Genomic DNA, 16,417 nt, shown 5'->3' with positions numbered 1-16,417 from the left:
GACATGCCCTGTGTTGTGACACCTGCGAGCATGTGTCCCATCCCAGTGCTCCCAGTCTGGATCCCATGGGCACCCCTGGGATGCTCCTTCTCCTCCTCTCCAGCTGTGAAACAGAGATGTGACTCAACTCCCCAGATTTATACGTGACATTGAAACCACTGACCAGGGCCTTGGATGTCTCCGTTATAATAAAAAGGCGAGAAAAATTCTACAGAAAAAGGGAAAATACCGCAGAAGCAGAATAGCGTGAAAATTCCCTGTCTTTTTTCGCTCAAGGTGGAGCCAGGTGATGGTTTCCATCCAAAATGGGGCCAGACAGATGGAAAATCTTCTCCTGGGAGTCTGGGGGCAGCTGGGCATGGGGCTGCTCCTTGCTCTGTTTGCCCTGAGACCCCTCACGACTTGTCCCCACTTGTCATGACAGATCGTCGAGCCTGGATTACTACGAAATCAGGTCGAACAGCTCCCTGGAGAGATATGACAGCATTGGCCCCCCCTTCCACTGCACCTTCAAGGTAAGGAGGGGGTTTAAACCACCCCGGAGGGGGATGTGCCATGGTCACCCTGCTTGTCCCCATCCCGCTGGCATCCCGGCATATCCCTGTTCTCTGTCCTCACAGCTGCAGAACCTGGGCTTCTTCCCCGTGGAGGGGGTGACCATCAAGCTCACCATCCCCGTGGCCACCCGGGCAGGCAACCGCCTCCTGCTCCTGACCCAGTTCCTGGTGGACCAGGTAGGGGAGGGGGTTTCACCCCCATTGAGTATGTGGGTCCCTTCTGGGCCAGGGGTGGGGATGGAGACGCTCCACAAAGGGTCACCCCATCCTTTTGCAACCCCCCCTCCCCATGCTCACACCTGCACAGATTATCTTGGCTCTTGCCCGGGCTTCTCCCTTTTGCATTCGCTTGGCTGGAAACATGGAAAATGGTGATAGCCAAACGGTTCAGTCCAAATATTTCTCTGAGCTAGACCTCCCTCTAGTATGTGATGAATTCTTGAGGGTCTTGAAAGCTTCAGCTGTGCCTGGGGCAAAATATGGGTTTGAGGGAAGAGGGCTGGGAGCAGACCTGGGGCACTCTGAAACCCCCGGACACCCCGAGCCCCCCGCTGCCCCTGCAGCCGTGTGGGACTCTCGTCCTGGTGATGGTTGGAAAGAGCTGGGCAGGGGAGACAGCATGTCAAGGGCCAGGTTTGGCTTCAGTGGAGTTATTTTGTACTGCAGCTCTGGCAAAGTCACCTGTGCCATCCCAGCACCCTGCCTGGGGCTCTCTGCCAGGCTGAATTTACTGGGGGAGAGGCACAAACCACAGGAATTAATTAACTAAATTAGGATGCTGGGCTTCTTTTGGGCCAGGACCTCCTCCAGCCCCATGGTGCAGCCATAGCAGCTGCATCCCACAGTGACCCCAGCTCAGCCCCTAGCACCAGCAAAGCCTGGGGGGTGCTGGAACCCCCCCTAATTCCACCGGGATGGGTGCTGAGCACGGGCCAGGATGCGGGGAAGTGGCTGCCATGATCCTTGACCCCATTCTTGGAACTCATCGCCTTCTCCTGCAGGAGAACACAACCTGCAACATTTGGGGAAACTCCACCGACTACCGGGGGACGCCAGCTGAAGAGGACCTGTCCCGCACCCTCCACCTGGTACGTGTCCCCATGGGCCTGATCCTGGCCCTGAGCTGAGCTCTGTTGCCCCAGGTGGCCACCAAAAAAGGGAGAAGCCCCCCAGGATGGGGATGCTCCATGGTGATGGGGAGGACAGGTGTGTGGCTCCTCCACTGGGGTCTCGCTCCCTTCACTGTGTGGCAGGAGGGGTTTTATCCCCTTCTCAGCAGTGATGCTCCATAAACTTCTCCCCTTGCAGAACCACAGCAACTCCGACGTCATTTCCATTGACTGCAATGTGAAACTAGCCCCCAATGAGGAGATGAACTTGCACTTGCGTGGCAATCTGTGGATGAAGTCTCTGAAAGCAGTAAGTCCTCCCACAGCAGACATACACTTTTGAAGTGAAATCCACCAAAGGAACCATGAAAACCTGTCGGGTTTTTTCCCTCTCCTGTGATTTTGATTTTCCAGTCCTACTAATTCTACCAGTGTGTGCATCCAACATGCCGCACAGCACCTCATCATGGTGTTCATGATCATCTAGGTGTTCCTGCTACAGCAGGGGGATTGGACTAGATGATCTTTCGAGGTCCCTTCCCCTCCCTACCATTTTGTGATTCTGTGTGGAGTTGTCATATGCAGGGACAGGAGTTGGACTCGATGATCCTTGTGGGTCCCTTCCAACTCAGGACATTCTATGATTCTATGGGAAATCTAATCTCAAGCAGACATTTTTTTTGCTGCAATTTAGCCACCCTCACTACTTGACCTGCATCATTGTCCCCCACGGGTGCTGTGAACAGCATTCCTGGGGTGGATGCAAAGTCGTGTTGGGGAGCAAAGCCATGGGGGGGTGCACCCGGTTAGGACACTGGGTCCTGCCCCATGTCTGATGCTCACGTCCAGCATCTCCTTGCGCAGCTGAAGTTCAAGTCACTGAAGCTCACCACGAACGCCGCTCTCCAGCGAAGCTTCGGGAGCCCCTTCATCTTCCGCGAGGAAGACCCCAGCCGCCAGGTGAGCCCCGGACGGGATGGTCACATGTGGACCCAGCAGGTTTGGGGATGCTGCGACACCCCACTCTGACCCCAGCGGGAAAAACCCTGCGGCTGGAGCGACCTGCAGACCCCAGAGCAATTCGGTGCAGCTGTGGCCGGAGCCCGGCAGCTCCAGTCCCAGCATCAGGGGGCTCAGCAGGGAAAACCTGAGCAGAATTGCATGCGTCGGGTAGGCACCTTCCCTAGCATCCTCCCAAAGGTGGGGACACGCAGCGTCAACCTCGCGCACTGTCCCCCCATCCCCTCTGTTTCTGCCCACCCGACTCTCACACCCAGCAGCACAATATTGATATTTGGATGTTTTTTTTCCTCGCAGATAACATTTGAAATCTCCAAGCCGGAGGAGTCGCAGATCCCCATCTGGATCATCCTGGGGAGCACCCTGGGGGGGCTCCTGCTCCTGGCGCTGCTGGTCCTGGCGCTCTGGAAGGTGAGAGAGACCCCGTGTGCCCAGGGACCCCCGAGCCCTGGCTCTGTGTCCACACCCCACAAGCCTCTTGGCACCACCACGAGTCACAAAAAGCTCCTCTAACCTCTTTCTGGGTCCATATTATTTATATTCAGGGCCTAAACCTCCTGGCAATAACCCATTAAAAGAAGGATACTGAATTAATGGTGGGGGGTTCTTTTTCCTTTTTTCTCTTCTTTTCTCTTTCCTTTTCCCTTTTCTTCTTTTTGCTCTTTTCTTGTTTGTCTTTTCTTTTTTCCTCTATTTTTTTTTCTTGTTTCTTCATTTTTCTTTTTTCCTTTTTCCTTTTTGCTCTTTTCTTTTTTTCCTTTTTATTTTTAATTTGTTCCTTTCTCTTTTTTCTTTTTTCTTCTTTTTTCTTTTTCTTTTTGCTTTTTTCTTTCTTTTTTCTTTTTCTTAATTTCTCTTTTTTCTTCTTTTTTTCTCTTTTCTTTCTTCCCTTTTCCTTTTCCCTCTTTCTTTTCCTCTTTCTTTTCCTCTTTCTTTTCCTCTTTCTTTTTCTTTCTTTCTTTTCCTTTTTCTTTTTCTTTTCCTTTTTCTTTCTTTCTCTTTCTTTCTCTTTTTCTTTTCTTTCTCCCTTTTCTCCTTCATCCCTACAGCTTGGATTTTTCAAAAGCGGGAGCCGCAGGCGAGCAGCAGAGCGGGAGCGGAGCGCCCAGCGGCTGGAGTGACACTACCGGGGCCACCATGTCCCTCTGACACCCCCCGCCCCCCCAGCCCTGGCCGGTGCCGGAACAGAGGTCCACCCCGAGGGATCTGGGTGCTGCGCTCAGGTCTGCATCACGACAAGAGGACACCCCTTTGTGTGAAACCACCGAGACAGGTCCAGAAGCCAAAAAAATACCCCAAAATCTACAGGTAACAAAATCCCCAACCCTGACTTGTGGTCCCACACCACAGCAAGAGGAGATTCAAACTGGGTTGCCAAGGAGGGGGCAGCGGCGCTGGGATGGGGGGGGGGGGGCACCAAAACCATGTGCCGCACAACATGGGGCAAAGTGTGGATTGCAAAAATAACTTTAAAAAATAATATCCTTAAAGATAAAAAAACAAAGGATTGCTCATTTTGGTTGAGCTGTAGCAAAGCCCCGGGTGTTGCTGGCCACAGCTCTCAAACTGCGTTGCATTCGTTATCCGGAGTAATTGGGTGGAGATTTTTAATTTGCTGCCTTCTCAATGCACTGAATACAAATGATAGCAAATTAAAGCACCTTAATGCAAATCTCCAGTGTCCAGCTGTACATACTTATTTTAAAAATATTTACCTGTTTAAGCAAAGGAGAAAAAGAATTTAAAAAAAAAAGAAATCAAAAACCAGTGTGAAGTGTTTTCTCCAAACTGAGCAGTTTCGAAGAGCTTGTGCCCAGCAAATGTCCGCACGTGTATTATAACTGTACATACTCGGTGTCACGCGAAACCGGATCATCGGTGCTGTTTGACAAAAATCTTTCTTTTTGCATAACAGAATTATTTATGCTAATATTAATTTTATGGATGAAAAAAGAAAGCATATGTCCACCGGTTGTGTAATGAAGTTTGTTAAATACTGTCCTTGTATTTTTTAAGAATTAAAAATACAGTATTTTAAAAATGAATTGCCTCTGTTCCCCTTCTGTGTTAACCCCCTTCCACAGCAGGGTTTCTCGCTCTCCTCCAGGACACAGCGCAGGACGGGGCTCGCACCTTTTCCTTCATTTATTTATTGTGGGATGCACGTTTTATTGCCACCCATTTTTAAAGAGATGTTGTCAGGCAGGACAAGTCCAGGGCGATGCTCACACTGCCAGTGCTCCCACAGCCTCAGAGAAAACACATCTTGCAGATTACTTTTCCTCCCTCCTCCTCATCCACCCATTTTAGGTTGAAAGCACATCAGCAGGCTGCACTGGGGCTACTGACAGTGTCTTGCCAATGTTTTATTCCTAGGGGAAAAAAATAAATAACTGCTTTTCAAGGGTTTTGCTCAAAAGCAGCTCATGCCTTGTTGCTGTCCAAAGGGGAAGGCGAGTGCTCTCCTGCTGCTGTCCGGCCACATGTAAGGGCGTTGCACGTGTGTGCATGTCATTTATGTTCTCTCTCTCTTTTTATTTTTAATGTGTCTGTATGTCCTCCAGCTTTAGGAAACAATGCTCACAGGTAATATGGTGCAAAAGCTTGGGGCTGTGTGTTTATGTGGGAATGTATATTTATTTTCTAATATATATATATTTATATATAATTTTTTTTCCATTATATATATACAGAGAGAGAGAGAGAGATCTATATATATAAATATGTATATATATAGATATCTATATATACATATATTTATGTGTGGGGCATGTGTATTCAGGACCAAGAGTACCACCAGGCCCTGGCTTTAGGATGTTGTGCTCACAACAGATATGGCACCAGCTAGGATTTCTCTGTGTGTGTGTATATATATATATATATATATATATATATATGTGTGTGTGTGTGTGTGTGTATATATATATATATGTATGTATGTATATATGCATTTGTGTGTGTGTGTATACATATGTATGCATATGCATATGTTTATTTATGTGTATTTTTTTTTAAAGTATGTGTAGCTATATATACATCTAGGCATATATTTGTGCATGCATATATGTGTACATATATTTTTTTCTATACATCCATGTACACATATCTCCGACACAGCGCCTCCCAGGGCCAGGAGCAGCGGCTGTTGCCCACTGAGGGGAAGAAAAGCTGCTTTTTTACTTCCATTTAGTCAAAACACCCAGGAACACAATTCCCATTTGCAGCGTGGGGGCTCAACCCGTGGGACACGAGCCCTTTCATGGGCTCTTTACCCAAACCCAGCGGGGTTTGTAACTTTTCAGAATTTGGTTAAAGCTACTTACACCGTGAGCTTTTATCAATTTAACTCAAAGCCATATTACCTACAGATATTTCAAAGCATGCAGGTTTGTTCCAAGAAGGGTTTTATACAGGTATTTCACAAGAACATTTACATTATTCCAAGTCAGAAACAGGTCCTGAGGAAGAAAAAAAAAAAGTCCAAGAAAATACTGTCTTAATCAATGACACAGCAACTTAAAATGCTTTTTGATCCAGAATCCAAGTGCTCAGCCCTTCCTCCTCTTTCCTCAGGCTCCAGAAACCACTGATTCTCATTTTTTAACTACATCACATCACAAATTATAGATGTGCAAGGGTAAAAAGAAACAGCAAGGCCTCAGAGCTCCGTTTGAAGCATGTGGCACAGTATAAGACCTTTTTCTTTTTCTGTAACACGTGGACACTGATTCATATACTGGTTAATTTTCACTGAGTCAGCCGCCAGCAGCTTCACAAGCTCAATAATGATCATCTGGTGGGTGGTTGGGGTTTCAGGTTCAAAGCTCTAGCAGTAACAGACACAAGCCCAAAATGGGAGCCCGAAAACATTTTCCCCAGTTCTCGCAATGAGCTACAGCGACTTAAACATATTTTTGCATTTCCAACAACTGGGCTAAAAATTGCCATTGTAAATTCTCAGCAAAATACAAAACTGCAGCTTTCCCGGTGACTTCAGAGTGATGCAGCTCTTAAGAGATTTAGGGTAAGAATTTACACAACCATTAACACCTTCCCCACCGTTTGACAACTTGTTGTGTTAAGGCCCCCAGTGGGTGAATTTTGGCTTTGCCATTTTGCCTGACTGCAAGCCACAGTTTTTCAAAGCCATAATCCAATCTACCTGAGACACAAGTGACATTTTTCATTTTTAGAAGTTCATTTCTAGCAGAGTAAAGTTTGCAGCTTAGAAGTTTGCAACTTAGAAATCCCTCGGGATTAAAAAATTAAGGAGTTCTAAGCTAATTCCACATTCAATGTTTATTTGTTTGTAATACAAATAGAATCGTGTGCCCAAATCTCACCTTAAAGTCCTACCCAGATTGTTTAAAAAAAACCCTACAGAACATTCTTTCATCATCTGACAGTTAAAAAGCTGCATTTAAAATAAACAGAGTTTTCAGTAGCCTGTCAAAACAAGCGACATTTTACTGTCGGAGTATCTGCAACTTCTACCAAGGAGAAGCACCTTCTCAAGCAACAGCATTATTATACAATCAGTTGCTTATCATAAAAGATTTTATGATAGGACAATTTTCTAAAAATCAGGTTTCATAGAGATTTTTTCATAATGAAAGGAGTAAAAATAATGAAAAAACTTCCAGTCCAATTCAGGGAGGCACAGACTCACTCCACGTGTGTCGGAAAAGCCAGTTTCAAGCAGCTCCAAAGGAAGGTTCTCTTTGGCGACAGACTACTCCGTTAGGAAAGTACAGCATCTGGAATCCAAGAGTGCAGTTTTACATACTTTTGAGTCAAAAAGGTGCATGTTGATCATTGGAACAACAACAAAATAAACAAGTTAAAAGCATTTTGAAATGTTGGGACACACACAAACACAAATACCCTATCAATTTTCTAGGTATCCATGCATGATCTTTATATATGAGCAATTAGCTACACAAAAACAGTGACTCTGGGTCATTTCGGTCAATGTGCAAGTTCCTTTTTCAAAAGTTGCTCAGTACTTACTGTAGTAGTGTAAATGAGGAGCTTGATACTTCAACTGTTATTAGATGAATATACCATAGCTGAATTTAAACCTGTATTTCCTAACAGAGCATTCCACACATCTGTAGCTCTTGATAACTGCTGTTCCAAATTAAACTAAAAAAAAAATAAAATTTAAAATGTTACCAACATCTTCAGCATTAACTGAAAGGCATTAAAAGACGGTGAGGTATGAGAGCAATGGGTTGCTCTGTATGTCCAGACTTCGCTTTTAACCAACTACCACATAATTTCCAATTGTTCTTTCCCACCTCGCTCCAAGAGGTTTCAAAGCTGCTGCCTCAGCAGCCCTGACACTGGCTTTTGGAGGCGCCTTTTTAAATAACCACCTAAGGAACTCAGCTGCAAATCCTAGGCAGAGATGTGTATTGGATACAAAACATTCTGCACAAGTTACCTTGGGATTATTTGCCTTTTGTTTATAAAAACAAGAGATAATGATGCAATTCTTTTAATTAAAAGAAACAACCAAAAGCATCAGATTTGACTACAGAAAACCACGTGGCTATTTTTTTTCACCTCCCCCCAAGATGTGCATGAGAACTGAGGCTGCAGACTGAATCCAGAGGAACACAAACCCCAAAGAATAAACAACTTCATGTATACACGTGTTCTGCTGTCTGCGATCGATGTCGTCCCGGGATAGCACCACCACGAAAGATTTTACATAACCTAGTGAAACTTCACAAATTCTTCCAGAGTTCTGGGGATCTGGTTTTGGTAGCTGATGTTGTAGATCCGCACTGCTCGGGCAGCCAGGCACTTGAGACTCAGCTTCATTTGAGTTTTAAGGAGTATTTCGGACACCCCCGTCGTACTTTTATCAAGAGGGGTTTTCTTCTGCTTATTTGTCATGTCTGTGTGAGCACCAGCCTCCACCAGGCTAATGATGATGGAATGCAACGTCAAGAAGTCACTGATGGGCCTGTGGTACTGGACGATGATGTGGAGTGGACTATTCCCCTCATTGTCCACAGCGTTCACATCAGCGCCACAATCCAGCAAGAGTTTTGTGACCAGCGCGTTGGGAAAGCTGCAGACATCGTTGGTGTGGAAGTCGTCGACCGGCGTGCTGGAGTTGACGGCGTGATGCAGCAAACTGGAGCCATCCCGAGTTCTGGGATCAAGGTGAATCAGGTTATAAATCTGCTTATTGATTCGCGACTGATCCTCTTCGCTGCACTGGGTCTTGGTAGAGATGCAGACCAAGTAGAGAAAGGTAAAAATGTTGCATTCGTAGTTGTCCATGGCTGTGTGGATGTCAGAGTCCTGGGTGGTTTTGATCCGGGACATGCCTTGTTCAATCTCCAAGACGCTGCACCTCAGAACGCTCTCGATGTCCTTGGCCTTAACAGGCTCGTTTAAGTGGATCATCTGAGAAAAGACCTGAGCAAACCTCAGGAGGTCCTTATGAGTGTTCCTGTTGCCCTTCTGCCTCAGATGCAACGCGTGGAGCCACAGCTTGATGCACTGTTCAAACTCCATGTTATCCGCATAAACAGCGCCCCGGTAAATAATGGGGTGAGAAACATCGATATTGTCTGAGCCCAGAATTCTTTCTCGCACGATGAGCCCTTCCATGTGAAGGGCGTCTCTGTCCTGCCTAATTGACTCTAATTCCTGAGGAGTCCTGCATTCGGTCCTGTTTCCATACGCTTCAATTTGCGGAAGAACTTCCTTTTCAATTATACTCTCACTGTCTCGGTACCTCTCCAGCATCGCTAAATATAAATAGTGGTAAGTCTTCATTATATCATAGTTTTCTCTGTCATTTGCAAACGAGGCACCCAGAAGCTCCAGCGCTTCGATCCGGCTCCTCCTGTCGCAGTCGGCGTGAGCCAGCAGCAGCTCCACCACGTCGGCCTTGCAGCTCTCGGCCGCCACCTTCAGCGGTGTCATCCCATGGCCGTTCACCATCATTGCCGCCTTCCACTTGACCAGTTCCCTCACAATCTCCAAGTGACCGGCTTCGGCAGCGAAATGCAGCGCCGTGGCGCCGCAGTGGGCCTTAGCGTTGGGATCGGCATGCTGCTCCAGCAGGTACCGCACCACCTCCGTGTGCCCTTTGTAAGCCGCGATCATAAGGCAAGTGTTGTCGTACTTGTTGGCGATGCTGATGTTGGCGTTGTTTTCCACCAGGTATTTCACGATGTCCAGGCGGCCATCGAAACACGCGGCCCGCAGCGGGGTGGAGTTGGTCACCGTCGTGTGGTTCACGTTGGCGCCGTGACTCACCAGCAGTTTGACCACCTCAAAGTGGCCGGCTCCTGCCGCGCACCACAGCGCCGTGGCTCCATCAATCACAAAGCTAAAAATGGGAAAACAGAAACAAGCAGTTAAACTTACGCTCTTTTACAGGCAGCCGAGCAACATGCACACACATACCCAGCCATTAAAAGACATTGTACAGCCATCCTGTTTTTGTATTTAAGCGAACTTTCTGGGATAGCCAAGGTAAAAGAGTGAGGGACTGACCAAGCACACAGACCTCCCAAAGGAAGAAGCGTTGGAAGCTGAAACCTCCAAGCAGCCGGGGATTTCGCCACACTTTGCACAAGTATTTCCCAAGCTGCTTTGAAGATCCCACCTGCCAGCTCGGGCCCTCGGCCTCTGGAGGTCGCAGGAAGAACAGTTACAAGAATTCGAGCCCTTATGCCAGAAACTCACACATGAAAGATATAAAACTTAAAATACACATATTGACACAAAAAACCCAAATTCAGACACAAATAACAATGTAGCTATACAATACACTGGCCCTGGCAGCAAGGTTGGCTTAAGAATTTCGTCTTATTTCACTTTATTCTCTCTCCCTGAGCTGCAAAACTGCCACCACTTCCGCTGCACCGACGCTTCTTTTTCAAGAGACTGCACCGTACATCAGACCTGCAGTCTGGTTACACAAATGGAACTGCAGGAATAAAATAAAATTTAAGAAAGCACAAGTTCTTCTGAGCTGGGCTGTGTCAGAGATCTGCTTTGCATCATGGCTTTGCAGGAGACAGTTAACTCCAGCAAAGCACCACAGTTTCTTAAGCTGTTTTCATTCCCAAATCCAGCACGTTGTGTAACTAGAAAGATACAGACTGATGTCCTTCCCATCCCTCTGATTTCTGAAGTAGCACTTAAACACAGAAAGAGGCCGCATTCACGCTGTAGTTAATACACACTTAAGGCACATCCCAAATTACAGAGGAGGGACAAATATCTTGTTTCCATATGTCCAAACAGACACATTTCCCAAAGCTAAAATATCATAAGATACCAACTTCATTTGAACAGTGATTTTTAGAATTTTATGAAGCTCTCATGTAGCTCAACAGGAATAGTTGTATTTGGCTGTTTGTAAATCCAACATCTCTAGACAACACTTCAGAGGCCATTTAAGAGCTCTGGCACCGAGATGCCTACGCCTTTTTTCACAGTAAGAAATTCCTTATTTTGTAAATAATCACATTAAAATACTTTTATATTTAAACAGAAGGAAAGTCAGGTCCTAGGATTTGTCACTGAACATGAGGTGATTTATGGGTGCGCTACAGGTATATATTTACAAGTCAAAAGCCTGGAGCTCACCCAAGGGGAGCTGCTGTGCCACCTTATCTCCCGAAGAATGACAACAATGACAATAACGTGGTGCTGGGGGATCACATGTCTCCTCTCTGACTCCCACTGCGCCCATTGTGTCCCAGACAACACCTCTTTTGATCTACGCCAGGCAGAGGCTCTGGTAATCAGGGAAACAGAGGCTCTGGTAATCAGGGAAATAAGAAAACCCTGCAGCTAAGGGGGCCAACAGCCCTTCCAACCGCTTTCTGTCAACAGAGGCTCTTCCTCTAATGAAATTCGGGGGGCAAGAGCTCACCCTGGGTATCCTCAGCCAGTTTTTGCTTGTGAAAAGAGGGCTAGAAGGGAAATGGAAGAAAAAAACCAAAACATATAGGGAAGCGAGTTCCTCCTCCTTCACCAGTGTTTAAGAACTATGCAGCCTTTCCCTGGGCCAGGTGGAGCTGCACAGGCACAACTCCAGCTCAGCAAGCAGGAGCAGATGAAAGATATCGGCGGGGATGCAGGATGATCCCTCTGGCTCATCCTTGACGTGAGCCACCTGCCAAACCTGAAGCTGTTCAAAAGACCAATTTACCTCCGCGATTAGTCAGCCTGGGGTTTTAAGGCTGATAAAAGGGCAAGAACTTGATGAGCGCTGTGTGAGGTTTTAAAAACAATGTTCCTCGTTCCTTCTGCCATGGCAGAACACCACCCAGAACATCCCTGCCAGGTTTCTCCGTGAACAGCAGCATCAGCACTGCTGATGGCACCTCCTGCCCTCAAATGTCACATTTTATTCCCAGCCATCCCGTGTGTTGGCTCCTGCAGCAAGAAAGGGACATTCCTTGGGATGGCTGGATACTGAAAAACTCCCAATTTGTGCACACAACAGCCTGGCTCCCAGTGCGCAGGTATCACCCTGCCCTGACCCGCTGGCTGCTGTCACCCACAGCAGTGAGAAATGTCACAGAAAAGACTGTTTTGGCACAGCAAGAGGGAATGGGAGGCAATGGGGAACCCAATGAGGAGCCCTCTCTCCTGCAGTGAACATTATCACAGTTACAGTTTCCTCACAAGGAGAGCAGGCGGGGCAGGCACCAAACTCTTCTCTTCAGTGACCAACAACAGAACTCAGGGCAATGGCAGGAAGATGTGCCAGGGAAGGGTCAGTTGGACATGAGGAGAAGGTTCTTCACCCAGAGGTGCTGGACACTAGAACAGGCTCCCCAGGGAGGTGTCACACCCCCAAGCCTGACAGCGATCAAGAAGAGAATGGACAATGTCCTTGGACACATAGAATCATTTAGGTTGGAAGAGGCTCTCAGGGTCAGTGAGTCCAACCATAACCTAACTCTGGCATTAAACCATGTCCCTAAGAACCTAATCTAAACACCTTTTAAACCCCTCCAGGGATGGTGACTCCACCGCTGCCCTGGGCAGCTGTTCCAATGCCCGACAGCCCTTTCTGCGGTGTGAACGGTGGGGTTGTCCTGTGCAGGGACAGGAGGTGGACTCGATGATCCTTGTGGGTCCCTTCCAACCCGGGGCATTCTATGATTATTCTGTCCCCAGCTTCAGGTGGGGGATCTCAGACAGGAAAAGGTATTTATGACTGATAAGGCACCACGTGGGGATCTCAAAACAGGCACTTTTACAGGTGTCAAAGCAACTTTCCCAACACCAGCCAGGTGCGCCCCAGTGCCCCGTGCCGTGCCAGCAGCGCCGCCGTTCTCCGTCGGCCGTACGTACCCGTCGAAGCGCACGGTGCCGGTCTGCTGGGTCTGGACGCGGTAGTGCTCCAGCAGCAGCCGCACCACCTTGGCGTGGCCGTTGCGGGCGGCGATGATGAGCGGGGTGGAGCGCTGCCCGCCGTGCTGGCTCACGTAGCCCAGCAGGTACTTGATGTCGCTCTCGGAGCGGTTGAGCAGCAGCGCGGCCAGGGTCAGCACCCGGCCCTCGCTCGCCGCCTTGTACACGTACCCGGCCAGCCCCTCCATCGCCGCCTCCTCCTCCTCACGGCTCCGGCGGCCCCGCTCGGGCCTACCGAGCAGCCCCGCCGCCGGGGCGGCCTCTCCCTCCGCCTCCTCCTCCGTCCTGCCTCGGTGCCCGGCGGGGGGCACATGCGGCCCCCTCGGGGTCAGCCGCCCCCCGGGCCCGGCCAGCCCTTCCGGGCCGGCGGCGAGACGGGGCTGCCCCAGCGCCCGCCGCCGCCGCCGCCGCCTCACCCGGGCCCGCGGCCCATCCCCGGCGCCGCCACCGCGCAGCTGCCCCGGCAGCGGTGCCGCAGCGGGGACGCGAACCCCCGGCCCAGCCGCCGGCCCCGCCCTCCGGGGGGTCCCGACGAGCGGCAACGTTCGGCCCGGGCCCGGCGCCGCGCGCGGGGCTCCGCTACGGGTCGCCGGAAGGGCCCTGCAGGGCGCGCGGTGGCCACGGGCGTCCGCCACCGCTCCGCCCCCGCCGCAGACTCCGGAAGCGAAACCGGAAGCTTCGCGCCCCTTCGCGTCCCCCCGCAACCGGGGCAGCGCACGGGAGTTCCGGGCCGCGGGCGGCTCCTTCCCCCTGGCCTGGCCTGGCCCCCTCGGGTTGGGTGGGGGTGAGCTGGGTTCAGCTGGGCTGGGTTCAGCTGGGCTGTGTTGAGGCTGGTTCATTTGGATTGGGCAGGGTTGGTTGGATTGGGTTGTTCTAGGTTGGGTTGATTTGGCCTGGGGTGGGTCTGGTTTAGTTGGGTTGGGCTGGGTCGATTGGATTGAGCTGGGTTAAATTGGATTGGGTCTGGTTTAGTTGGATTAGGCAGGGTTGGTTGGATTAAGTTGGACTGGATTTCCTTGGCTTTGGTCTGGTTTAGTTGGGTTGGGCTGGGTTGGTTGGGTTGGGTTCAGTTGGGCTGGGCTGGGTTGGTTGAGTTGAGCTGGATTAAGTTGGGTTGGGTTCACTTGGACTGGGTTGTGTCTGCCTCATTTGGGTTGGATTGGGTTGGGTAGGGTTGGATTTGGTTGATTTGTGTCAGATTTAGTTTGGTTTGGTTCAGTTTGTTGTTTCTATTCAAGAAGGGACCAGCAGCTTTTTCACCTGGACCACGACCCCATCCCAGCCCCACTGTGTCTCCGCACACGCAGGAGCTTCATCCCGGGTTTCAGGGACACCACCTCGCTGCACGTGTATCACCTTAACCGAGAGCTAAATAACCCCCCTGCTCACCCGCCTCTGCGTCCCCAGCACAGATCACCTCCCAGAGCCCCTCGGCAGGTGCCTCGCGCTGTGACCAGTTACACGACACTGAAAAAGTAACGTGAGACAGGACCCGCGCTGCTGTCTGCTGCCCGCCATTGTTCGCCAGGGGATACGGTATCCACCGCATTAATAGTTAATTTAGAATCATGAAAGTGGAGCCGCTGCTCTTTGTGGACAGTTGCGTGCACTGTGGGTGGGAGCAGGCGCTGGGCTGCGCTGCCGAGAGGAGCCCTGAGGAGGCGAGAGGGACGTGAGTCAGGCCACGGTCAGCCCGGGGCGTTCAGTCAAGCAGGATCAGCTATTAACAGCCGCGTGCGCGTGTTGGGAACAGCACGACAAGCAGGGTTCACAGTAAGTTTAAGTGGAACCTCTCTCCATTACCTCAATGATCTCCTCCACTTTTCAAGGATTTGTTTATTCCAGCAAACGCTGCCTCGGTGCTGCTTGTGTTCCCCCATGGGTCAGCGTGGACGGCGCAGAGCGGGTCCATGAGGAAGTACTGACACTGCCACCGTCCCTCCCAGCAGCACCATGGAGCAGAGAGTCCGAGGTGTCTGCTCTGCAGCTTCTTGGAGCCTCCTCAGCTACACTGGGTCCAACTCACCGCAGGCTGGACCATGACTCCACAGTGGGAAGCAACGGCACAGCTTTGAGTGATCGTCACATTACCACCCAACAACATGGGTGTGCACGGAGAGACACGAGCGTGTCAGTGTGGTCACCACAGAGCGCCCAGCTCTAATCTGGTCCTGGGACGCCCTGAGCCTGCATAAGGCCCTGAGTTCTCCATGCTCAACGTCAGAGTCCTCGAGCTGCCCAGGGGCAGATGTGAAGCCGAAGGGTTTCAGCACACTTGGCCCAGTAAAAGGCCGTTTTCCCCGAGCAGCAGCACATGTTATGTTAAGCCATGTCTCCACTCCTCGTTTCAAATGCAGAAGCGATTCCTAATTTAGACCCTGAACTACAAGTCCCAGGGGTTGCAAATTAAATCCCAGGGGCTGAAAATCCTTCCTTGTCACCCACTTTTACTGCTCGTCAGTTGTCCCGACCTGACGGCATTTATCCAGGCAAAACGGGGGAGAGGGAACAGGGCATGGCATCCACGTCTCCAGACAGCAGAGTAACAACGTCCCTTTGCTCCATGCTGTGCAAGTGCAAAACACAAGTTTTTTCATTCCAGGGTAATAGAAATGAGACTGGCTACATGTAGTGATTTACTTGTGGCAATACACCAAACCTGTGGCAGAGCTGTGCTGTACTCCACTGCCTTATTTCCATTAAAACTTGCACTTCAAACAACATGGTGATTGCATAGGGTGGGCTGTCCTCTGCCAGCCTTTGCCCGACACTGAGTCTCATTTTCTTGTCCAGGTGAGGACTTGTATAGAGTCAGGATGGTTTGGGTTGAAGGGACCTTCCCAGCTCCCCCAGTGCCACCCCTGCCATGAGCAGGGACATCTTCACCAGCTCAGGTTGCTCAGAGCCCCGTCCAGCCTGGCCTGGGATGTCTCCAGGGATGGGGCATCCACCACCTCTCTGGGCAACCTGGGACAGGCTCTCACCACCCTCAGTGGAAAAAATTTCTTCCTGATATCTAGTTTAAATCTCCCCTCCTTTAGTTTTAAAACCATTTTCTACAGTTGTCTCTCCCAAAGCTGTACTTCCTGTTACCTTTCCATTTCTCACTCTTCTCCCCTCCATTTTTTTTCAAGAGCTTTTCATCTAAAGAGCAATTAAGGAGTTAAATCTGGTCCTTCTCCTTTTCCTGTGTTTTAAAAGCGGTAAAGATTATCCACTTATTCGGAGAGGGAAAGCAAATAAAATAAGCTGCCTGGGGAGAGCGTGGGGAGGGGAAAGCTGGGCTTGGCTAAGCCGAGCCGGGCCGAACAGGGCTGAGCTGGG

At 49.8% G+C, this 16,417-nt stretch overlaps 2 protein-coding genes and 1 long non-coding RNA gene across 6 annotated transcripts in view; 2 read left to right on the top strand and 1 right to left on the bottom strand.

The window, feature by feature from the left end:
• ITGA11 (integrin subunit alpha 11) overlaps nucleotides 1-4,731 on the top strand; it is a 47,650-nt gene extending 42,919 nt beyond the window's left edge. For all 3 annotated transcript variants that reach the window (XM_005511186.3, XM_021299335.2, XM_021299337.2), the window contains 7 exons: nucleotides 425-515; nucleotides 621-734; nucleotides 1,559-1,645; nucleotides 1,866-1,976; nucleotides 2,531-2,626; nucleotides 2,984-3,097; nucleotides 3,736-4,731. In XM_005511186.3, coding sequence (XP_005511243.2) covers nucleotides 425-515; nucleotides 621-734; nucleotides 1,559-1,645; nucleotides 1,866-1,976; nucleotides 2,531-2,626; nucleotides 2,984-3,097; nucleotides 3,736-3,807 — 685 coding nt within the window. In that variant the 3' untranslated portion in view covers nucleotides 3,808-4,731. The remainder of the gene's footprint in view (nucleotides 1-424; nucleotides 516-620; nucleotides 735-1,558; nucleotides 1,646-1,865; nucleotides 1,977-2,530; nucleotides 2,627-2,983; nucleotides 3,098-3,735) is intronic.
• A 2,236-nt stretch (nucleotides 4,732-6,967) lies between these two features.
• Nucleotides 6,968-13,506, bottom strand: FEM1B (fem-1 homolog B). Its single transcript, XM_065076797.1, has 2 exons — nucleotides 13,034-13,506; nucleotides 6,968-10,043 (listed from the first exon to the last, which is right to left on the bottom strand). Exons 1-2 carry the CDS (start codon nucleotides 13,279-13,281, stop codon nucleotides 8,408-8,410), a joined length of 1,884 nt encoding a protein of 627 aa, XP_064932869.1. The 5' UTR covers nucleotides 13,282-13,506; the 3' UTR covers nucleotides 6,968-8,407.
• Nucleotides 13,507-13,798: 292 nt separating this feature from the next.
• On the top strand, nucleotides 13,799-15,814 carry LOC110365217 (uncharacterized). 2 transcript variants are annotated; one of them, XR_010475436.1, is made up of 3 exons: nucleotides 13,799-13,877; nucleotides 14,332-14,629; nucleotides 14,939-15,814. It is a non-coding gene; the product is annotated as an uncharacterized LOC110365217 (long non-coding RNA). The 2 variants fall into 2 exon arrangements; XR_010475435.1 differs by having other exon boundaries at nucleotides 13,801-13,946.
• The last annotated feature ends 603 nt before the right edge of the window (nucleotides 15,815-16,417 follow it).

This window comes from Columba livia, chromosome 11 (genome assembly GCF_036013475.1).
Source record: "Columba livia isolate bColLiv1 breed racing homer chromosome 11, bColLiv1.pat.W.v2, whole genome shotgun sequence".
Classification (NCBI taxonomy): Eukaryota; Metazoa; Chordata; class Aves; order Columbiformes; family Columbidae; genus Columba; species Columba livia.
Note: the sequence above shows the minus strand (reverse complement) of the source record. Positions and strands in the feature narration are given on the sequence as shown.